The 21,910-nt window shown below is 30.2% G+C and overlaps 8 protein-coding genes and 1 non-coding gene across 10 annotated transcripts; 3 read left to right on the plus strand and 6 right to left on the minus strand.

The window, feature by feature from the left end:
- Window positions 1-436: 436 nt before the first annotated feature.
- On the minus strand, window positions 437-510 carry Trnan-guu (transfer RNA asparagine (anticodon GUU)). Its single transcript has one exon. It is a non-coding gene; the product is annotated as a tRNA-Asn (tRNA).
- Window positions 511-714: 204 nt separating this feature from the next.
- LOC128387344 (putative uncharacterized protein DDB_G0286901) lies at window positions 715-3,261 on the minus strand. The gene is made up of 2 exons (XM_053346525.1): window positions 2,800-3,261; window positions 715-2,430 (listed from the first exon to the last, which is right to left on the minus strand). Exons 1-2 carry the CDS (start codon window positions 2,854-2,856, stop codon window positions 772-774), a joined length of 1,716 nt encoding a protein of 571 aa, XP_053202500.1. The 5' UTR covers window positions 2,857-3,261; the 3' UTR covers window positions 715-771.
- Window positions 3,262-3,402: 141 nt separating this feature from the next.
- LOC128387350 (probable RNA-binding protein EIF1AD) lies at window positions 3,403-4,595 on the minus strand. The gene is made up of 4 exons (XM_053346532.1): window positions 4,258-4,595; window positions 4,082-4,190; window positions 3,894-4,002; window positions 3,403-3,814 (listed from the first exon to the last, which is right to left on the minus strand). The coding sequence occupies exons 1-4, from the start codon at window positions 4,342-4,344 to the stop codon at window positions 3,607-3,609; spliced, it is 513 nt and encodes a 170-aa protein (XP_053202507.1). The 5' UTR covers window positions 4,345-4,595; the 3' UTR covers window positions 3,403-3,606.
- Window positions 4,596-5,009: 414 nt separating this feature from the next.
- LOC128387342 (uncharacterized) lies at window positions 5,010-7,244 on the minus strand. Its single transcript, XM_053346523.1, has 2 exons — window positions 7,043-7,244; window positions 5,010-6,952 (listed from the first exon to the last, which is right to left on the minus strand). The coding sequence occupies exons 1-2, from the start codon at window positions 7,162-7,164 to the stop codon at window positions 5,032-5,034; spliced, it is 2,043 nt and encodes a 680-aa protein (XP_053202498.1). The 5' UTR covers window positions 7,165-7,244; the 3' UTR covers window positions 5,010-5,031.
- Window positions 7,245-7,655: 411 nt separating this feature from the next.
- LOC128387343 (uncharacterized) lies at window positions 7,656-10,740 on the minus strand. Its single transcript, XM_053346524.1, is given in 4 exon segments — window positions 7,656-8,214; window positions 8,217-9,034; window positions 10,041-10,192; window positions 10,292-10,740. Coding segments are annotated over 4 exon segments (1,776 nt in total). The 5' UTR covers window positions 10,600-10,740; the 3' UTR covers window positions 7,656-7,716.
- Window positions 10,741-11,014: 274 nt separating this feature from the next.
- LOC128387349 (potassium channel subfamily K member 2-like) lies at window positions 11,015-12,470 on the plus strand. Its single transcript, XM_053346529.1, has 4 exons — window positions 11,015-11,373; window positions 11,439-11,734; window positions 11,837-12,047; window positions 12,110-12,470. The coding sequence occupies exons 1-4, from the start codon at window positions 11,229-11,231 to the stop codon at window positions 12,331-12,333; spliced, it is 876 nt and encodes a 291-aa protein (XP_053202504.1). The 5' UTR covers window positions 11,015-11,228; the 3' UTR covers window positions 12,334-12,470.
- Window positions 12,471-12,603: 133 nt separating this feature from the next.
- Window positions 12,604-14,035, plus strand: LOC128387347 (translation initiation factor eIF-2B subunit beta-like). The gene is made up of 2 exons (XM_053346527.1): window positions 12,604-12,735; window positions 12,858-14,035. Exon 2 carries the CDS (start codon window positions 12,881-12,883, stop codon window positions 13,982-13,984), a length of 1,104 nt encoding a protein of 367 aa, XP_053202502.1. The 5' UTR covers window positions 12,604-12,735; window positions 12,858-12,880; the 3' UTR covers window positions 13,985-14,035.
- Window positions 14,036-14,037: 2 nt separating this feature from the next.
- On the minus strand, window positions 14,038-14,860 carry LOC128387351 (putative ATP synthase subunit f, mitochondrial). The gene is made up of 2 exons (XM_053346533.1): window positions 14,419-14,860; window positions 14,038-14,335 (listed from the first exon to the last, which is right to left on the minus strand). The coding sequence occupies exons 1-2, from the start codon at window positions 14,741-14,743 to the stop codon at window positions 14,304-14,306; spliced, it is 357 nt and encodes a 118-aa protein (XP_053202508.1). The 5' UTR covers window positions 14,744-14,860; the 3' UTR covers window positions 14,038-14,303.
- Window positions 14,861-15,000: 140 nt separating this feature from the next.
- Window positions 15,001-21,658, plus strand: LOC128387341 (dual specificity protein phosphatase CDC14C-like). Of its 2 annotated transcripts, XM_053346521.1 has the most exons (6): window positions 15,001-15,826; window positions 16,164-16,967; window positions 17,062-17,200; window positions 17,866-18,693; window positions 19,840-20,130; window positions 20,418-21,658. In XM_053346521.1, the coding sequence occupies exons 1-6, from the start codon at window positions 15,721-15,723 to the stop codon at window positions 20,515-20,517; spliced, it is 2,268 nt and encodes a 755-aa protein (XP_053202496.1). In that variant the 5' UTR covers window positions 15,001-15,720; the 3' UTR covers window positions 20,518-21,658. The 2 variants fall into 2 exon arrangements, with proteins under 2 accessions (XP_053202496.1, XP_053202497.1); XM_053346522.1 differs by lacking the exon at window positions 19,840-20,130.
- Window positions 21,659-21,910: the final 252 nt, after the last annotated feature.

Below are 21,910 nucleotides of genomic sequence, written 5' to 3' on the forward strand. Positions count from 1 at the left end.
ATTCCTCAATTTTATCAGTCAATCAAAGACAATTGGGTTAACCGAAGAGCTCAGGTAGTTCAATATAAGCCAACAATTAAAAGATTTTCACCTAAAACAATCAAACGGAAACAAATTAAAATCGAATCAGCAAAATAAACAAAAACAATCAAAATAACAAAATTGAAATTATTCTGAATCACTAATCACAATTATCTCTTTAATACAATTTACCTCTCATTAGAAAAAAAAACCTCAACACATTAATTAACCATTTCTATTGGAAATCACAATCAGTCATTACTCAGTTCTCTTTAATTTAAATGAATTAAACACAATTAAATTTAATAACATTGAACATGATTCCAAAAAGAGAAAATTTAATTAATATCAATGTTGAAGCAAAAATGGAAAAACAATTAGATTAATTGTTATTGTGGAGAGAAAAAAATTAGGCCGCCCCCGGGTGGGCTCGAACCACCAACCTTTTGGTTAACAGCCAAACGCGCTATCCGATTGCGCCACGGAGGCCCTAGAAACCTTCATTCTTAAACCAAATTTTATTCATAGGACTTTCATCTTTGAAGTGCACCTGCTGCCATCTAGTGGATTCTTTAGTATGTTTATCATTGCATTTGAAGAAATTTGATAATTTAAATGAAAATTTGGTCCTAATGATTTTTTTTAAATTTCTTTCTCTTGATTATAATCAAATAAGTTGGATCTAAATTTATGTTTGGTAAAAATGTTTTTATTCAATTGGAGTCAATTATTATTGATTAAGCGTTTTAATTATAAATTATCTTGATTTTGTTTCAATTTTTCAACTTCCCCTTCAACTAATGCTTTTAAATTACTTGGTAATTGGATTTCATCATTTTCACCATCACAATTAACATTTTTTTCACTCATTTCATCAATTTCATCAGATAATTTAGCAGTAACATTATTACAATTTCCACTTATAGATTCAGAAGATTGTTGATTATTATTAATTGATTGAAAGTTTGATGACGAAGACGATGGTTCGTTTTGATTGTTATTAGAATTGACAATTATATCATCAAGATCTTCGAGATGATACATTTCCGATTTAATATTATCCTTCATTAGAAAGAAAACTTTTTCTCGAGCTTTTAATTGTTTGATCTTTTCCTCTAATTCCTCTAATCTTTCACCAAGCAGTCGATTGTTTTTCCTCTGCAAAGCGAGAGCCGATGATTTATCAGTTAACGATTCAAACAGAGCGATTACCAAACTCTTCAAATGAACCAAAGTGGCCTGAGATAGTTGAAGATTATTTAAATTGTTGGAAGCGATGAAAGCTTGAACCTGTTTGGATGAGATAACATTGGAAAGAGCTTGATGATCAGCCAACAATTTAGACTTAGAATCCGATGATGACGACGATTTCAACGATGAAAACATGGAGCTCGATGTCGACGGGGTTGACTTTTCGAGGATGTTTCGATATTTGGAACATAAACTTTTCAATCTTTTCTTTTCCTCCTCTAATTGTGATATTTTCTCCCTAAGAAAATTATTCTCATTGATCAAACTGTCAATATCAACAGTTTTCGTATCATTGATATTATCGCCACTTTGATCATCTGATTGCTCTCGAAGTAAATTATTCAATCGTCCATTGAGCCGTTCAGCTTTCGCCTTATAAGCATCTCTAATCATGATTAACTCTTCCTTTTCATCGAGAAGTGATTGCATGTCCTTCTCGAGTAAACAATTACGTTGTTTAATCATCTCTAATTGTGCCACCAGTGATTCCTTATCATCTTTATCCTTAATCCATGGTATCGATGAGGAGTTAATTGTTGTCACCACCAATGGTGAACTTGGTGTTGGACAATCGGTTGATTGTCCAACATTTTTATCAATCAAATCACTATTTAAATTGGTCCCTTTATTGTTGCAGATACTTGATAAATTGTTACCACAATTACTGACATTATGATTACTATTATTGCCATTGTTGATTGTTGTTGTTATCGGTGTTGTTGTTGATGATGATGTTGATGATGATGGTGGTGGTGTCATTGGATTATTGTTACTATTAGTTAAATGTAGATTAACTAATTGTCCGGGTCTTCTTTTCATTGAGTTAATTTGTCCTCGGAGCAATCGGACATCACCTTCAGCGTCGATTAATTTAGTTTTAACCTCTTCCAATTCATAGAGTAACATTTTGTTCTGTTTGTTTAATTGGCACAAAATTTGAGCGAAACTGGCACTGGTTAAATTGTTTGGATCTTCGTTAATTCCCATGAAATTAGCACCCAAACCTTCAATTCGCCTTTTAAGTCCACTATATCTTTCCTTAATTTGATCGTACATCAATTTATATTCATCACGTTCTCGTTTACATTCAAGTAGATCTTGACTTAGAATCACTGAGGCTCGAGCTTTAGAATCTAATTTACATCGTAAATTGCTGATCTATTTTCGTCGATTAAAAGGTCAAAAATGAAAGAAAACATAAAGAAAAATAAAGAATAGTTAACAGTTAACAATTAATTAGAATAAAAAGATTCATTTAATCAAAACTCGAAGAAGAATAAAAATTTCATTCGATTTGTTTGTTTACTATCATGTAATGAATATCGACAATATCTCACTGGGAGTGGGAATTTAATCTAATCTGGATTTAAAGAGAAATTAAACTGAATTCTCAATTAGAGTAAAATACAAATGATAACAATTAAATTTGATTGAGAGAAAAGCAATGTGATCTAATTGATTAATTTTCCTCTTCGATTTCGATAAAATCAATTGTTGTTTACATGAAAATCTCAGCATTTCACTTACCTCATTAAAAGCTTCTTGGAATTGTTTACTTTGATTATCGAGATTAACATTGGACATTCTGTAGTTTATTAACTTATATTGTAACAATTAACGATTGAATTTTGATTAACTGGGTAACAACTTTTGATTACAATTAGCAACCTAAATAACCATATGGATACCACGAAGACAATGATATAAAATGTTAATATGACAGATGAAAAAATCTATAGGATTTTTGGTTATAATGATTAAGCGGTTGATTCAAGGTTGATTAAATTGCTAACCACAATTAGAATACAACAATTAAATGATTAGGCGATTTTTTCTTCTTCCCTCATGTTGATTAATCAAAATATCGTAACAATTAACGGTACATTAACCGTTCAAACGTATCAAGAGTGGTCGTTATTCATTATCTCTCATTTCTTAAATTAATTGTTTCGATTGTTGTGATTGATCAAATTATCAATTCGTTTCTTAATCATTATGATGATTATTTTCTTTCATTTTGGTTTTGATTGTAACAATTTGAGAGATTTTTGAAAAAACCGGTTAAGATTTTGAGCTAATCTCATGTTGTTTTATCCGCGTGTTGATTATTGATCATTGAGTTTCACTTGATTGTTTTTAATTGTTGTTAATTTATTGTGATAAGTTAATTGTTTTAGGTATGAAACTAAATGTTGATGGTTAATTGATGTTATATTGGGTTGGTAGTCGAGTAAAATATTAGGTTCAAATGAGAGGGTAATAGTTAATATAATTGTGGTTGTCTTAAGATTTGTATTAATATCAAATATTATAAAACAATATTGACAAAAGTGATTAACTTTCAGATGATCTACTTGATGATTCCTCTTCGTCTTCATCTTCAGGTGATGTTGATGATGATTCAGCATCTGAATCGGAATCGGAATCAGAATCAGAATCAGAATCGGAGTCACTTTCGTCATATTGTCGATTAGGATTTGAGAATAAGCCATTATCATTATCAGATGATTCTTTGTCTTTTTCGTCTTCAAAACGTGTAGGCCTAATAAATAGAGAAGAACAACAATTTAGTAAATGGTTATAATTATAGAAAAGAATAAAGAAAATTAAATTAATTGTACCATTTGCCTTCTTCTTTAATGTATTTGATTTGATCTTTCAACAAGATTTGGACAATTTCAGCTTTCACTTTGTCACCTTCTTTTATGGGCTCAACGACAATAAAGTTACCTAAAGTTAAAACAGGAAAACAGAAAACAATTAAACCACAATAATTAGAAAACAATTAAGAAAATATAGAAAATCTCACCTCTTTTAATCCAAACATTTTTACGGAATTTTGTTGGCATACTAACAAGATACTTCTCTCCATCAGGTGATTCTACCTCGTGTAAGTTATTCCCTCGACTAGCGATCACCTAAACAATTGAAAGACAAATAATTAACACTTGATTGGACACAATTAACCAACAATTGATCACAAACCTTAACAATATAAGCTGGTTCCTCAGGAACAAAGTAAGTCTCAAGAACCTCCTTGGTTACATATTTACGTTTGGTAGCCTTAGACATCCTTAATCCATTCAAGATGATAAGAAGAAAAAACCAAAAAAAAAATCAACAATTGATGAAGAAAAACGGACAATTATTGATTTAGATTAAGTTATACACTTAAACAGTTAATTAATAAAGATGATTAGTTGATAATTTGGGAAGAAATTAATTTAAAATGACAATTTAAATGAAGAGTGAAAATGATAAACAACAGACAGAAAATGTAAACAAATGGGAAAAATGAATGAGTCTCAATGAAGAGCAAAATGTTCAATGGAAATCAAATTGTTCAACCAACTCTATTTATACTCGGAAATTGATCTGATTTAGAATTTTTTTTTTCTTTTCTACAGAAAAAAAATCCAATCAATGGTAATTAATCAATCGGATAAACGGTTTTGTCTTAACTTATTAAGCTAATTAACTAATTGGTTTAAATGGACAATGTGTTCATCTCGGTTGAGAGTTTAAATTAAGCGGATTTTTTTTTCTTCCAACTTTTATCAATGTTAATCTAAATTCTTGGGTTGAGGATTAGTTTTAATTGTGTTGATTAACTTTATGATTTCTTTTTTTTCAATTGTTTGACCTGTGGATTTGTTGCATAATTAGATGGCGTTAATTGTTTGACAAAAAATTATTCTGAGGGGATCAACGTTTTGGAGGAATTGTTGTTGGAAAACTTTGATTGCATTAATTGTCGTTTTAATTGTCATTTGAATTGTATGTTTTTATCACATTATGATCATTTGTAAAGGATATATTATAGAGATAGATTTTAAATCCTTTATCAAAATTATCAATTTCACTTTTATCAGGTAATTTAAATGATTCATTTTCTCTGGTTGACCAAATCATCCCAATCGAATCAACTAATTGTACAAATTTACGAATCATTGTTCTAACAATTTTTGAATTGTTATCATCTCGTTGCATGGTGATAAATTCAATTCTTTTGATAAATTTAACGAAAGAATTTCTTAAATCTTGATAATTACAGGCAGTCTCAAGATTCTGGTACAATTGGATAACCTGTTGATGAACATTGTTCATGATGAAATTGTATAAACTGTTAGCAATTAGTAACAATCGATGACGAAGTAAATACAATTTATGAATGTAACCAGATTCTCTGTGAATTATGCCTCGGGGAAGTCGAAGATTGTCCAAAATCCAACGACAGTAAGTTAGAAGGAGTAAAAATTGGAAAGCCTTGTCATAGATTAACTTTGAACTATTGTCGATAATTGCTCTTGAAGTCCAATCCATTTCTTCATAAATAAGATGAATATTTTCAAGAATTGTAAGTTTTTTAACTCTCTTTCCGGTGGTCAGTTTCTGTTGAGATAGAAAAGCGGTCACATCATGTTCGGTAAACGTATAATGTTGCCAGTTAACATAATGATCGGGTTTGGTTGAACCTTCGGTTATGTCGGAAAAAACGGCCTCAAAGTAATGTCTCATTTCCGGATTGGAACGTTGAAGTAAAAAGTAATCATTAAAAGTGGTCAAATAAATATGATAAGAATCTTTTGAATGGTTAATTGCCCATCGGCTAATTGGATCGATGAATTTTTCCAATGTTGTTGTGAGACTTTTTTGTAAGGCAAGTTCAAAGGGAATACCAAGTCGAGTATAATCAACGGGAAGATATTGTTCACTAATTGTTTTCTCATGATCTAAATTAAGGTCCATTTTGATAATATCATTTTCCAATTTATCACCAATGGTTAAAATGTCATATTTAAATGGTAACAATTTACATTTAGACTTTTTCTCCTCCAATGTTGAGTCTTCTTGAATCTTCTTGTCTTTCATTGATATTGGATGTGGATAAATTTTCTTCAAATGATCAAGAAAATGATCAAATAAACAGCCCTTTGGATAATCAATTTTGATTGTGTGATTTCGTTGTTCAAAAATTGAAATTAAAAGTCTTGATTTGATTCCCATGCAAAGGTAATCCCAAGATGAATTGAAAATGGTTGGAACTGGATTAGTTGAGTCAAATTGTAACACTTCTGACCAGAAATGATCAGGATCACAATTACAATTTGTTTGGAAGAAAAATTCACTTCTACAATCCTTAATGATTCCATTGGTTAAAAGTGATTCAATATAATCAAGGGTTGGCCTGAGTGTTGAGATTAAAAGTTGAGAGACAATGTTAAACTCGTGGATACGATCAAGGTAAACAAAATCCATGAGAATGTTTAAAATTTTACCAGAACAATCATGGCCACCATTTAGAGCTAAATTAATCTCATAGAGAGTATTTATCTTGACCATTAGGAAATCACTTCTCTCATCGGTAAGATAATCGGAGAAATAGTTAAGTCTCATATCCAATTTATGAGCATCACAAAGTAATTTGGCAACACATTGATTGAAAATATCTCTTAATGTTAAAGAATATGTAATCCGGGAAAGGGTTTTGTCTTCTTCATTAAGAAGACATTTATTAATTGAATCAAGAAGAAATGAAACTCGGCTTCCTAATTGTGAATAATTGGATAGAACAGATTTGGAACATTCTTCAGTCTCATTGATTAAACTAATTCCAGCCTTTGGATAAATAAAACCATCCACAGTTTTAAACAATTGAGATTCAACACCAGTTAATATTCTGTTAAAAGAGAAAACAATTAAATCAAAAATTTCAATAAGAAACAATTAAAAATCTATAAACATTTACAACTGATGAAAATTTTTTTACCCAACAAGGTGGAGATTCAATAACTTATGGTCAATCTCTTGGGTTGGATGAAGTAATGACATCAATTCTTTGAGACTTAAAGGTTCTTGGGGCCTTAATTGGAACAATTTAATTGGATCCATTGAAATAAAATAAATCAGTCAATTAAATTGAAGGGAATTAAAAGAAAAACATTTTCAAAGTAAAAACGAAACAAAAACAAAAATTCAAACCGAAAACCGAAAAGCGGGAAACTCATTTAAAGAAAAAAGTGGCGACATCTATGGAGATTTTTTTCTACCAGCGAAAAGTTGATTTAATTAAATTTAATTTCTCTTGATTATTTTGGATAATTAATGGAACAATTAAATGGCTTTTTTTACTCTTAAACCATTTGAACTTCCAAAAACGAAGTCAATTTGTGTATTCAATTGATCAGAAAATCCTGAATAAAACAAATTCAACTTTAAGAACTCTAATTTCTTACCAAAAGTAATCGATACAGTGACAATTTATTAATTGTTTAGAAATGGAAATTTTCACTAATCATAACTGTAAAAGTGTAATAAAATTTGGAACAAATAAATTAGTTCAAATTTAGTTGGATAGAAAAAATCATTTATATAAAATCGTATTACAATTAAAATACAATGAATGAATTAAGTTTAATTGTTGAAAGTTAATTAGATTTAAAATTATTTTAGATTTGATTTTGATGAAAATTGTGAATTAAACCAAGATTCTGATAACGTCCTTCGTAATTTAAAGTAATTAAATCTAGAAATTCGCTTAGGTGATGATTTAACAATAGATTTTGATTGTTTCAATTGATTAACATCATCAATAGTTTCTGATTCATTTTTCATTGGAACAATAATTTTTTCATTAATCAATTGATTGTTATGATTAATAACTTGACTGCTTTTCTCACCAATATCTGAATCAATATTTTCATTTTCATCAATTAAATTGGATCCTTTAAATGGCTCAATTATTTCATAGATATCATTAAAATCAGTGTTGTAATTGTGATTTGATTGTTCAAGTTTTTCCTTAATTGCTCTGATCTCTTCATAAATGTGATCCTTATTGTCTTGTAACGTTGTAACTGTTGCAGGAAGTGAAGAGGCCAAATTTGATTGTTCAAAGGGTAAGTAATTGGATTTAGTTGATGGGATCCATTGTTGTTTACAATTAGTGAACAATCAAGAAGTGATGACGAAAGATTATCAATAGTATTCAGAATTGATTGTTGATTACTTGCAGGAAAACGTTTAATTGTTGCATAATCAGGTGACGGCGATGATGATGATGATGATGAACATGATGAAATCGATTGATTGTCAGTTGATTTAGTTAAATTAACCGGACGAGGTACATCATAGATAACATGATGATCAGATCCTGATGATGTCCAGGGAATTGAAATATTGGTTGACCATGATGAGGATAAATTGTAAGACGATTCAAGAGGTTGATTTAAACTGAATAAAGATGATGATGAATTACTTGTTGTAGTTGATGAAGTTGATGGTGGATTAAATGAAGAACGATTAGAAGTTGATGATTGTGATTGATTAGAATCAGGTGAATAATCTAGATCATCAAATCGAGTCATTAAATCATATTCGGATGTTGTTATGTTCAAATTTTGGATTAACTCATCACTATAGCTTGACCCTTGTGATTGATGTTGATTACCTCGGACACGATTAAATTGACTAATCAATTCGGATGATTCTTCACAGTAAATCAATATATTACCCAGGCCAGTTGAACTTGTATCGGTGGTCATCATGTTGACAACTTTATTATTGTCCTTTAGGTTAACCTGTGGGACCAGTTTAAAGGACACACTGGACATTGTCCATTCTTGTATTATATGTCCAGTCTGTGGACAGGTTAAAGTTACCTTGTCCGAGGTGATGGTCAAGTAGCCACAAACACCAAGTAAACCAGCTCGATAGGACATCTCATTGTCAATTATGGACACTTCAAAGACTCCACCTAAAGCTGATCAATTGTGATTAAGAAAAAAAAATTCACAATTAAAAGTCAATCAGTTAATAAAACAATCAAATATCAATAATTGGAAACACTGTTATCATTACCTTGATGTTGATTAATAAATGACAAAGATCAATCATCTTGATGACAATTAAAAAAAATACTCAATATACTCAATCATTTTAACTTTGATTCTAAATTGTTATTAATTTGTGATTACCTTGATTTCATTGCTTATTAATTAATCTCTCTATTGTTTAATTTGATTATGATTTGAATGTTGAATCAATTGCTGTTAATCGTTTGATGATCAATTGCGAAATTTTTAATTAACTAGATTGTTTGGTAAAAATTAACCTTCTCAAAAAAGCCTTGAATAAATTTTTGAGTATAACAATCAAATCAAATGACAATTAAGAGAAATATTTTCCAATTTTAGGAACAATTTACTAATTGTGACTACAATTATCTTTTTCAAAAGATTACCAATAACCTCATATGATGAATGTTTTAATTATCTAGTTAGGTTGTTGATTCTAATTAATTTCTCATTCTTCAATTATGATCAAAGTGGGAGTAGGTTAATTAATCTAATTAAGTGTTTGAAAAATTGATTCAACAATCAGTTGAAATTAGATTGTGATTAAAATGAAAAAGTAATGATAACCCATTAAAATGAAATGAGTGAAATGTAAATTAATTGTATTGCAACAATTAAGAGAAAACAAAAAGAAAACAAAAATCAAATCAAATCAAATTGTATTGTAATGACCTTTGTAATTAAAGCTTCAATGAGTTAATTATTATCAACGTAATTAGTCAAAAAATCAGCAATTAATCACGAGGATGAAATTAACAATCATGATGAACCAGAAAATAAAATGATTGAAATTTTTGAACCAAAGCAATTAAATGACAATTAGTGGGGGTAGAATATGAATTGAATGGAAAGTTCAACGTCCAAAATGTTCAAAACTAATCAACTAATCAAATTAAATTGTACAATAATTACCTTTGGATAAAGAGATGATCGGATTAGCAGGCCAAAGTAGATTACGAATTGATCTGATTAACAATTGACTTTCCGTCTCAGAATCACCGGAAATATGAACCAAAGGTTTACCATCGCCATAGATTGTGAAGGCATGAGGCTTTTTCCTTGATCTAAAACCACAAAAAAAAAGGTCAACAATTAAACCAAACAATAAAGGAAATTGTGTTAATTGTGGATTATATCAACAATTAACCAAAGATTAAACTAACTTGCATCTAAAGATTATCGTCCTTGAGGGATTAAGTATTTCTTGTATAACGAATCCTTGTGACGTATCTTTGATTTTGGTACTTTTGAAGATTGTCAATATTAATCTATTATTATGTGTTCGACTTGTAATCTCACCAATTTGTGGCTTAATTAGTAACAATTTAGGTGTCCAAACTTTCCAGGCACCAGTTGAACGGACATTGGCCGGTAATTTGACACAGAAAACACCCTTAACTGCAACATCGACTAAATCATGTTGATTAAATCCAATTGCGGACATTATATCCTCTTCCTTGTTGTTTAACATAATCAATTGTAAGTTAATCTTGTACACAAACCAAAAAAATTACAATACATACAATTTAATTCAATCTAATTAATTGTTATAACAATTTATTCAATTGTTTACATTTTGTTTTCTCATTTACTTTTAATGATTAACTTTAATGTGCTTCTTGTAATGTGATGTTTCATTTTATTTTGTTTTGATTACTTCTTATCTTAATTGTGGCAATTGATTACAATTGAACTTTTGATCAAATGTAATGTTAATTCAATTAGCTAATTGTTAATCTACACATGATAATTTATCTTTACTATTTGATTAGGTTTACAAGTTAATCAGATCTTTTTGTTTGTCATGTTCATTTTAATTGTCGAAAAGTTTGTAAGTTTAATTAACTACTCACACCCTTTGACCATTCAGATTTAATTGTTATCTAACAATTAATCATTCCAAGTACAATCAGGCAAATTTCATTTAGCTTGTCTCACTTTATATTAATTGTTATTATTTATTCAGGACAATCAGTTGATAAAATTATCACATTTTTAGGTTTACATGTTTTTATTTACTTCTTCTCATTTATATTACTTTACCAGAATTAATAAATTGTCATCTTCTATTGTAACAATTAACAGGTAAATCTAATTTAAATGAACTTTCAACAATTAGTTTGCCTTTTGATCATATTTGTATTTTATCTGGTGATTGGAGCAATTGTTTTCATGACTCTGGAATCAGAGCAATCAACAGAATCAGTGGAAATCCAGGAAAGGAGAACTTTAATCCGAATTAAAGGTGATTAATAACAATCAAAGAATTTAATCAACTAATTAGAATTAGTGTTCATTTAAATTAATTAGATATTCTATTGAGTATGAATCTAAATAGTGGATTGAATGATCGGAAACGCGATAAAATGTTGACTCTAATCGAACGGGAATTGACCTTCAACTCTGAATATTCAATGAAATGGGGCTTTTTTAATTCCCTTTTCTTCACGATAACGGTGGTCACTACTGTCGGCTATGGTCATTTGTCACCTTTGACCTCTTCAGGTCGCATATTTTGTATAGTCTACTCGCTATTGGGCATCCCTTTGACCGGAATAATATTGAACGAGATCGGTGATCGATTTAGTGACTGTTTTCTCCATGAGGTGATCTGACTAGACTGAAAACTTTTTTTTCTATTCGAAAGTACTAATGTTCTAATTCTTGTTTATTTTGATATTAATTCATAAATTCTTTGTTCTCATCAGATTAATCGAATAAAAATCAATTCGAATCATTTTCTTTCTGATAAAATTTTTATTCTTCTTCGTGGTTTGATTTTCTTTCTTTCCTGGTTCATTGGATTTATTATTATTCCTGCTCTTGTTTTTCATTCTATCGAAGGTTGGACTTTCCTCGAAAGTTTCTATTACTGTTTTGTTACCCTTTCGACCATAGGATTCGGTGATCTAGTTCCAGGTTTGTTCAGTTTCGAACTCGAAAACATCGAAAACTTTTTTATTCTCCGATCATAATCTCAGGTCAATTTGATAGAAGATGGAATTGGATTTATAAGATTATAATCGTTTGTTGGATTATCTTAGGATTTGCTTATTTATCAATGATTCTTAATTGTATTAAAAAAGGATTTCAAAGTGAACACTTAACGAATGTTGTCCGCACAATTAAACGTGTACCTAAAAAGTATACCTGGACCAAGAATTTTAATCAGTTCAAAATTACAAACCAAATATCCAAACGATAAAATCCCTAAATCAATATACAAATAATTACTTATCCCTTGCGAAATTTAAAATAATTACAATTAAATTAAATCACAATTAAATTCTTACCAAAGGGATTGTAAGAAAACCTTTTCTTCAAATCCAACAAATCAATTCAACTCTAATGACCATAAATTGCGAAAGATAAACAATTAAATTTTCTTGATTATTTTCATTTATTTTCGCCAATAATCATCAATCAATTTTAATTAAGAAATTAAATTCTAATTGAAATTCGAGTTTGGATTCATTTCGTCGGATCGGATACTCGGAATATCCAATGAATTTAAAGTATATCTTTTTCGGTTTGTTTACTTCACTTTTCTTATTAACTATTCTATTCTTGTTTTACCTTTTGTCAATTAAACCGAACAATTAAGAAGGTAAGTTGGTAATTAATCTCTGTTCTAATTGCCGGTGGATTGATTGTCCAATTGTGTATTGTTGTCATTTGTTTTTTTCTTTTTCTATTCTTTTTTGTTTGTTACTCTATATATATGTTTAGGTTTGGATTTCTTATTGTTGGTGATGGAGAAAAAAAGTGAAATGGAACAATTAACAGAGGATCAAATTTCGGTTATTCGGGAAATTACTCAAGTTGATAAATTGGTTGAAGATTTAAAATTAGGTAAAGTTAATGGTTGTTATCTTAAAGCCTTTCGAACCATGGATTTAATTCAAAAAGGTGTACAAGGATGTTCATGGAAATCAGCTCAAGATTTGATCGCTATTTTCACTTGTCTGGGTGATTTACTTTCTAAAGCTGATCCGGTTGAACGTGTACCAACTAATATGATATTGAGAATTTTAAAAGGAATAAGAGACGAATATGTTACAGCTTCGGGTAAAAAGCCTGGATCAAAGTCGACCAATTTTGATACGGAAGAATCTCTAACCAAAATGATGATCAGTGATGATGCGGTTATCCATGATTATACCCAACCATTAACCGATCTAAAGGAAAACATATTAGACTATCTAAATGAATTAGATAGTGAATTGGAAACTTCCATTGAAAATATCGCCGCTAAATCAAGTGAACAAATCACCTCTGGTCAGGTAATATTGACCACAGGTAAATCTAAATCAGTTGAAGCTTTCCTCAAGTACGCAGCTAAAACGATGACATTTCAAGTAATCGTAGCTGAATCTGAACCTTCAGGTAATGGAACTGAATTAGCTAATAAACTGGCTGAAGCTGGTATATCAACTCAACTGATTCCTGATTCAGCCATTTTTGCAATCATGCCAAGAGTTAATAAGGTTATTATTGGGACACATTCGGTGATGGCTAATGGAGGCCTTAAGGCGATCAGTGGTTCCTATGCTTTGGCTTATGCGGCTAAAAATCATTCGGTACCATTAACTGTTTGTACACCGATATTTAAGATTACACCTAATTATTTAATCTCTCATGATCAGGTTGCTTTCAATAAATTTGTTTCACCTCATCAAGTGTTACAATTTAACGAGGCTCCTTATGCCACCGAAACTGAGGTCGTTAATCCAGTTTTTGATTATGTTCCCCCTGAATTAGTTAATGGATTTGTAACTAATTGGGGTTTTTATACACCTTCATATGTTTACAGACTATTAAGTGAATTGTATCATAGGAAAGACTATTTATCTTGAAAGTGATTGAGAAGTGGATAATGATGAAAATAAATTTGATTTTTTGTTGGATGTATTTTCTCAAATTAAATTTAATTCAAAATTATTCATTCCCTAAAAATGTGTAAGCACTTACTCTACACTACAACAATTGATTAGATTGATAGAATTTTTCTTTTTGTTCTGCTAAAGATGGAAGAGGAAAAGAGAAACAAAAAACTGAAAAGGATTTCTCTCATATTATAAGAGTCAATTGCTCTTTTTATGGTTATTTTTTCTGTTCCATTGGTAATTGGGTTGTTTCAACTGCAATTGGTGAGTGAAAACGGAGATAATTTGTTTACCAATGATATTTGTAACGTCTATGGTGATCTGTTGAAGGTAGAATAATTTAAAGAAAAGAATTAGGTTTGAAAAGTGAAAGAATATCTAATGATAAAGTAAAATGTACTTACGAATGTGATGCAATTGACCAACATAACCCATGATTGCAGTAATTAAGATGACAGTAAAGGCCATATTGGATCTACTTCGGATAGCGGTAAAATGAGCAGCATTGGTTCGATGAAAGTGTCGGGTAATAGCAGCAGCCATCGAGTGTGGTGTCATTTTCCGTCGCATGATCCATGATGGTAATTCACCCAATTTAACCTGCATCAATGGAGTATCTTTGAAAGCATAATTAATCCTTGGATCATAAGGACCATGAATGGCTCTATTATATTCTGGAGGATAACAGTTCAAAGATTTCCAATAGTTGATAATTGGATTACCAGACATTGTGGAATTAATAATCAAATTCTCGCACCGGAAACAAAAAAAATTAACCAACAGAGAAAACAATTAACCTTAATTGTCCAGAATCAAAATAGAGAGAAGAAAAAATTTTGTTTACAAGGGCAAAAGGGAACGTTTCCTAATAACGATTAATAGAAAACTGATTTTCTTTTCCACGAGATGGCGCTGATGTTTCGAGTTCTTTTTTAATTTTGTTGAACCAAAACTTCAATTAACTTAAATTGTAAATTTGACACAAAAAAAATTCAATCCAACTTGAAACTCAATTAAATGAACATTCAACTATTTGCAAATAAATTCTATTCATGGGTTTGAATGAATTTATCAACCTTTAACTGTTCACAAACTGTTCAACTAAATAATTGACAATTTGGGGCAAAAAGTTAATTGAAAAGTTTGAATTTGTTTTAACCTTTTCTTCAAATTAACGTTTGATTTTGTACTTGACTTTAATTTTCCAAATGGAAGAAGAAAAATTATTTAAACAAGTAACTATTCCTTTCCGTTTGGAAAAGTCGTTAATTGTGATTCCTCAAATTAGGATAATAAGAAAATCAAAATTGTATCTTAATTGTTACTCGGAAAATTACATTGGCATTTGTGAGAGATGATTAATTTATTATTCTTTGAAGGAATTTGCTTAGAAATTGGGATAAGATTTGAGAAAATTATTCCTTTGATCAACTAGTCTTTAGATTGTTAGTTAATTGTGATCAATTGTTTCAAGCTGAGAATGAAAGTCACTTCATGTCGCCACATTCGTTGGTTGAACTTCGTTGGAGAGAATAACCGAGGGCGTAACCCGCCTCGCGAATTTCGAATAACCGATTTGGCGAAAAAAACGGTTTTGGATTTTGAATTTTGTTTGTATTTTCTCATTTTCTCTTTATCTTCTCATTTGTAAATTATTCTAATTGGTTTAGAAATTAATTTTTATCTCCATCTTCATCTTCATCATCATGAGTTTTCTTGAAGATATTGTGAACAATTTTAATCGTTACAAATTAACAGCAGATGAGAAATTAAAGATTCCCGGTTTACTTCAATTAACTTCCATTGTCTCAGGTAAATACAAACAGTTTTTTTGTTAATATTACCTAATCTAAATTAACTCAATTTATTTAATTTTAACCTGATTTAATTTTCTAAAAACCAATCAAATAAAATTCTATTTATAATTTATTTCCTTTTCTTTCAATACTTTAACCTGTATCCTTATCATTCCATTAACATTAGCATGAACATCAATTGTTTTCGAATAGAATTTTCAATCTTTTCATTTTCTTTTCTTCTCCGCCATTATTATTATATTTTCTATTTGATAACATTATATAATACATTTCTATTTCTATTTTCATCTTTTTCTTTTTTTTCTTTTTTACCTTTTTTTCTCTCTCTACAGATCGTCTTTATTTTGCCACGGTCACCAACGGCTTCCCTCATTTTAACCAAGATAGTTTACCTTATATTGCCGTTAGTAATGATGAATTTCAATACAAGGGGTTCGATAGAGATTTTGGTCCCTTCAATTTGGCAGTTGTCTATTTATTTTGTGAGAAAATGTCCCGGATAATGGATTCATCTCCATCTAAACCAATAATACATTATACATATGGTTCTGACGAAGATAGAGTCAACTCAGCTTTTCTAATTGGTTGCTATGCTATAATTAAACTCGGTATTGATTGTAATCAAGTGATGATTAAATTAAGAAAAAATAGTCCAGCTCGATATCGTACTTATCGTGATGCATCTTACTCTTCATGTGATTTTGGTTTACCTTTACCTGATTGTCTTAAAGCTATACAAAAAGCAATTAAATCAAAAATTTATGAATACTCTAAATTTGATTTAGCCGAATATCTTTTCTACGAAGAAGTTCGTAATGGTGATTTAAATTGGATTATTCCCGGTAAATTGATTGCTTTCTGTGGACCAACAGAAGGTGGTCTTCTTTTACTTAGTAACGTTTTCAGTTACAGTCGACTTCCACCCGAATATTATTTTAGCTATTTTACCAAAAATGGTGTCACAACGGTGGTTCGACTTAATTCACCCGTTTATAGTGGGAAAATTTTCTCTGAAGTTGGAATCCGTCATATTGATCTTTACTTTGATGATGGAACTACTCCAGACTTATCGATTGTTGATAAATTTCTCGAAGTTTGTGAAGGTACTTCAGGAGTAGTCGCTGTTCATTGTAAAGGTATTATTATCATCATTATTATTATTATTTATTCACGATTTATATTCATCATCATTAACAATAACTCATCTTTCTTATATCTCTACATGAATAGCTGGCCTTGGACGGACAGGAACTCTCATTGCATGTTATCTAATGAAACACTATAAATTCACGGCAGCTGAAGCAATTGCATGGATCAGAATATGTCGACCAGGTTCAATCATTGGTCCTCAGCAACAATGGCTGGTCACGTGAGTTGGAATTTTCTTTCAATAATGAGCAGAAAGAAAAGAATAGAAAACTAATAGTAATAACATGAGAAAGCGAAAGAAGAAGCGAAAGACAAAGATATTTATAAATAACTTGTTACAAAAAAAAAGGTTTCAAGGTTACAGGGAAGAGAAGAAACCAAAATTTTGTCTGTTCATTGAAAATTAATACAAAGTAAGAGAGGAGGAGTTGATGGGAGGACATGAGAAGTAACTTGACTTGACTCTACATGTATAAACAAACTTACATGATAATATTAAGTATTTTCTGTTATTAGATCTCCCGGAAAGAAATGTTGATTTCCTTTAGCTTTTTCTTTTCTTTCTCATTTCTTAGAAATAGTTATCCGCCTCTCAGTCAGAGGCTTCTCACCACCCTCGTCAACCCACACTCACTTTTAGGTTAATTACTGACATTAAACTTGAAGCTTCATCTTAATCTTTATGACAACAAGATCTTTCCCCCCAAGTATTAACCGATTTCTCTTTCTTTATCCTCGTAATTCTTGTGGGAGGCTTGATTTTTTTTAGAATGAGTAACAATTATGATACTGGCGGTCGTTTCTCTGCTTCTCTTGTAAATCTTACATGTTATTCTGTATCTTTGTCATTAATGAATTTACTTTTTGTTTTACTGTTTTAAAAAGAATGCAACCTCGTCTATGGCTTGCTGGAAGTGCGATTCATGACTCGAAGCGTGAAAAGTCAAAGAAAAACGTTACCAATGGAGGAGATACTATTATAAATGAGAAAGAAAAAGATAAAAAATCTGATAGTCTTTCCAAAATTACCTGTGAATTTAAACGAATTGAAATACGTGATGGAGCAAATAAATCTAAATCGTCAGAAAAATTAACAACTTCAACAAAAAGCACAAACTCAAAGGATAGTATCAAATCAGATCAGTCGATTAAACTGAAAAGTGGTCGTCCAGATACTCGAAGTAATCGTCAACCTAATTCATTATCAACATCATCTTCTACTTCCTCATCATCAACAACTTCAGCCTTGTCATCAAACAACAACAACAACAACAACAACAACGACAATAACAATGATGAGAGTATGAATAACAGTAACACTGAAACACAAGGTGATCGTTTGAATAGACTTAAATTGAATAGATCAGCATCTCAACCCAATGAAAGGATAATCCCAATAAAGATTGAAACTCGAGCTGAATCTGCTATGAAACACAACAACAACAACAACAATAACAACAATAATAATATTAATGAAAGTATTATTATCATCAAAAATGATCATCGTCACAATACTAATGATAAAATTAGTAAAAATAACAATTCCATAGAAAACAAATATTCCAGCCTAAATAATAACATTTCAGGTCAACACCATCATTACAATACTCGTTCATGTGGACGATCCAATGGAACCTCTAAATTAACATTATCATCATCAGAATCGGCATCTTCATCACCTGCAATTCGTAAATCATCTCGAACCTCAAAAGGGTAAGTTAACAATCAATTATGATAATAAATAGTTTATATTATTATCTTTCCATTTCCAGGGTTACATAATATAACAATTATTGTTAATTACATATTGAGAAGCAGAATAACCAATTTTAATTGGAGACTTTTCTTTTATATTTTATCATTTTCATGATTCTTTTTTTTCTGTTCATCATGTTTAACTTATTTATTACTCTTCTTCAGGTTAATTAGTACCAATAGTAAAGTAAAACGTTACCACTTTTCTTTTACGATGTAAAGAAAAAAGGTAAACCTTGAATACTCTGGTAATTTAATGAATTGAAACAAGCCTCAAGGAGATAATAGAAAAGCCCATCATCATGATCAAAATCAAACATGATTATTATTATTCCACAATCAACATTGTTCCCTAGACCTGATAATGAATTTTATTCCACTTTTCTTCACCACCTCTGCTAATTTCAGGTCCATTTGTTGCAGAAAAATACATTATCACTTCCCACTTGAATACTCAATTTAAGATGATAACATTAGTTTCATCATTATCATCTCTCTCTCTCTCTCTCTCTCTCTCTCTCTCTCTCTCTCTCTCTCTCTCTCTCTCTCACAAAGAGAACAGGTTTCGATTAGTTTCATGTTAATCTTTTCATTATTTTCCATCCTCATCATTTCCATTAGTATCTTCAACTCGTAGCTAATCAAACGTTGCCCATAATTAACGAATCCATGAATTAAATGATAGGAGTGATGATGAGCATGAGAAGATAATTTGTTTTACAATCAGTGAGAAGTCAAATTTACCTATGGGTTAATCATGATCATCTTGATTATTGTGTCTCACCATTCACTGGATTACATTTCAATCCAAGGCTAAAACTTACATTAATTGTTAGACTTAACTATTATCTAATATAAATATTTTATAAAATCTCATTAATTTAATTATAATTATGTTTTTTTTTCATAACCTCTCCTCCTCATCTTCTATCGTAATTGTAAATAATTAACAAACCACTAACATTGTTACCTTTCTCTTTCTCTCTTACACATCTCCTCCTACTCTCTTCATCTTAATCATCATCATCAATTTTATTATATCTGCTTGTTAATTAATCTCTTCCTTCAATATAAATCAATTTGATTAACAATATTATTTATTAGTCTTGATCTATGGCGACAAGTTGTTCCTGTTCATGAGGTTATCTTTAATCCACCCTCATCATCATCTACTAATCCAGTTAATCTGATTAACAAGAAATTAATTAAACCCGCTGCTAGAATACTTCGTTCTCGAGGTCGTTCATATTCACCTATGAGACAAGCTCGAGTTGGACCAACAATTAAAACACGTTTAACAACTTTCTCTGAATCAATGAACACTAATCAATCCAATTTCACTAACAATCAACAATATTATCAACATTCTGAATCAATTTTCTCAAGACAATCCTCGTAAGAAGTTGATTAATCTTGATTACAAGTTCATTCAATTACTAATTTCCCGCATTTAATTGTTGTTGTCTTAATTTATTCATTGCTGTAATTTTTGCTTCCACCATTCATTTTAATTACTTCATTTCAATTTATTCGAGATCATAATCAATTTTAATCTCTGCTCTCTTTTTATTTTAATTTTCTTTCATCATCATATTTGCACTTAAATTTTGTTACTCACTTTTCTCAATCTTATTTATATACAATTAAACTAACTACTTGATTTAATTTCTTTCTCTCATCAGAAATAATCAAACATCGGCATCAACCCAAAAATCTTCCGTTATCATCACATCAACATCTCATGGTCAAACTAACAAAAGCACCTCGACAAAACGTAGATGACAATCCGGGCAGTCCACTCGTCAACCTCTTCACCACGTAATACGAAAGCGAACCTTCAAAACTAAACAACGATACACGAAAAAAATGATCGTCCCTCGACAAAAGAGTCGCGGGAAAAAAAATGTTAACCTTCCCAGTAGAGAATTGATAAGCTTGGGATTAATTTCTCTAGATTGTTGTAAATACGAGTTACGATCCAAAAGTAATAGTAAACGACGATCGAAAGGTTCAGACAAGTGATAAACACGAGAGAAACTCAAAAACAGAAGAAAATCAATCAATTTGGAGCAATTGATTCTTCGCATAAAGAATCAATTGTTTTCAATTTCTTCATAATTAATTGTTTGAGATTAGTTTTAATCTGATAAATTTATTTAAAGGTCTTTAGTTTATTTAATAGACTTTCATTATTTTTAATTTTCTTTTAATTTACTTTTCCATTTTAACCCTTATCTGTTTTGATTGAATCTCTCTGTAACTTTCAGCTGATCAATTCAAAGCTAATCAAACTACTAAAACTACTACTACAATTAATTTAATGGTTGACGAGTGAGCGATGCCCAGTAATTCATTTACCTCGCACCTCCCGTTCCATAGGACATGCCTCCCACCGACGATACGACAATGATGACGACGAAACGAAAAGAAAACGAAATTCAAACTCAACTTAATTTTTCCATTTCAAACAAATTGACAGAGAAAAGCAACACAACTCATTGGATTTGTGGACTGATTAACTTCCAATTGTTTCTATCTAATCCTTTTATTATCCATTTTTAATAATTACCGTTAATTTAACAATCGACAGACAAACAAGGAGATTATCAGAAAAAAAAGAAAACGTTTTTAGTTGAAACACAATTTGTTTGTTTGAAATTGATGATGATGATGATAAATTAACTACTTTTATCACTTATTAACTAAATAGTTATATTATATAATATAACACTAATTCACTTTTACTAATCAACTAAACTGTATAATCCTCTTTCCAATATCTTAATTAGTTAATTGTGTGATCGTAAATGATTCTTTCCCTCTTCTAAAAAAGTAATTTTATCTTTTCAATTGTATTTTTAATTTGATTATTTTCCCTCTTCTCCTCTTACAATTGTATAAATTTGATTATATTTTTGTGCTTTGTTTTGTTTTTGTAATTAACAATTTTTTTCTTTCGATTGAGATTAAACAAAAATATCCAAACAACAATTAACGCAGATTCTTTGTGAGAATAGACAATTTATCTATTATTCAATATCATATTTGTTTATTGATTCCATTTGAATGATCGAATCAATTTCTAATTGTTGTGATTCGAGATTCTAATTAATCAACCACAGAATCAAACGAAAAAAACTCTCATGTCAAATACGAACAATTAAACTTGAATCAA

This window comes from Panonychus citri, unplaced genomic scaffold (genome assembly GCF_014898815.1).
Source record: "Panonychus citri isolate SS breed McGregor unplaced genomic scaffold, ASM1489881v1 Contig00083, whole genome shotgun sequence".
Classification (NCBI taxonomy): domain Eukaryota; kingdom Metazoa; phylum Arthropoda; class Arachnida; order Trombidiformes; family Tetranychidae; genus Panonychus; species Panonychus citri.

Excerpts from the sequence above, each read along its gene's own strand:
- LOC128387347 (XM_053346527.1), top strand. The coding sequence starts at position 12,881 with ATGGAGAAAAAAAGTGAAATGGAACAATTAACAGAGGATCAAATTTCG.
- LOC128387349 (XM_053346529.1), top strand. The coding sequence starts at position 11,229 with ATGAACTTTCAACAATTAGTTTGCCTTTTGATCATATTTGTATTTTAT. Across the intron at positions 11,735-11,836 it reads GTGACTGTTTTCTCCATGAG|ATTAATCGAATAAAAATCAA; the intron begins GTGATCTGACTA and ends TGTTCTCATCAG. Across the intron at positions 12,048-12,109 it reads ATTCGGTGATCTAGTTCCAG|GTCAATTTGATAGAAGATGG; the intron begins GTTTGTTCAGTT and ends TCATAATCTCAG.
- LOC128387341 (XM_053346521.1), top strand. The coding sequence starts at position 15,721 with ATGAGTTTTCTTGAAGATATTGTGAACAATTTTAATCGTTACAAATTA. Across the intron at positions 15,827-16,163 it reads ATTAACTTCCATTGTCTCAG|ATCGTCTTTATTTTGCCACG; the intron begins GTAAATACAAAC and ends CTCTCTCTACAG. Across the intron at positions 18,694-19,839 it reads TCATCTCGAACCTCAAAAGG|TCTTGATCTATGGCGACAAG; the intron begins GTAAGTTAACAA and ends ATTATTTATTAG.
- LOC128387350 (XM_053346532.1), bottom strand. The coding sequence starts at position 4,344 with ATGTCTAAGGCTACCAAACGTAAATATGTAACCAAGGAGGTTCTTGAG. Across the intron at positions 4,003-4,081 it reads AAATGTTTGGATTAAAAGAG|GTAACTTTATTGTCGTTGAG; the intron begins GTGAGATTTTCT and ends TTTTAACTTTAG. Across the intron at positions 3,815-3,893 it reads ATTAAAGAAGAAGGCAAATG|GCCTACACGTTTTGAAGACG; the intron begins GTACAATTAATT and ends TCTATTTATTAG.
- LOC128387342 (XM_053346523.1), bottom strand. The coding sequence starts at position 7,164 with ATGGATCCAATTAAATTGTTCCAATTAAGGCCCCAAGAACCTTTAAGT. Across the intron at positions 6,953-7,042 it reads TTGAATCTCCACCTTGTTGG|AATATTAACTGGTGTTGAAT; the intron begins GTAAAAAAATTT and ends CTCTTTTAACAG.
- LOC128387351 (XM_053346533.1), bottom strand. The coding sequence starts at position 14,743 with ATGTCTGGTAATCCAATTATCAACTATTGGAAATCTTTGAACTGTTAT. Across the intron at positions 14,336-14,418 it reads TGGTCAATTGCATCACATTC|ATCACCATAGACGTTACAAA; the intron begins GTAAGTACATTT and ends TACCTTCAACAG.
- LOC128387344 (XM_053346525.1), bottom strand. The coding sequence starts at position 2,856 with ATGTCCAATGTTAATCTCGATAATCAAAGTAAACAATTCCAAGAAGCT. Across the intron at positions 2,431-2,799 it reads TCCAAGAAGCTTTTAATGAG|ATCAGCAATTTACGATGTAA; the intron begins GTAAGTGAAATG and ends CGACGAAAATAG.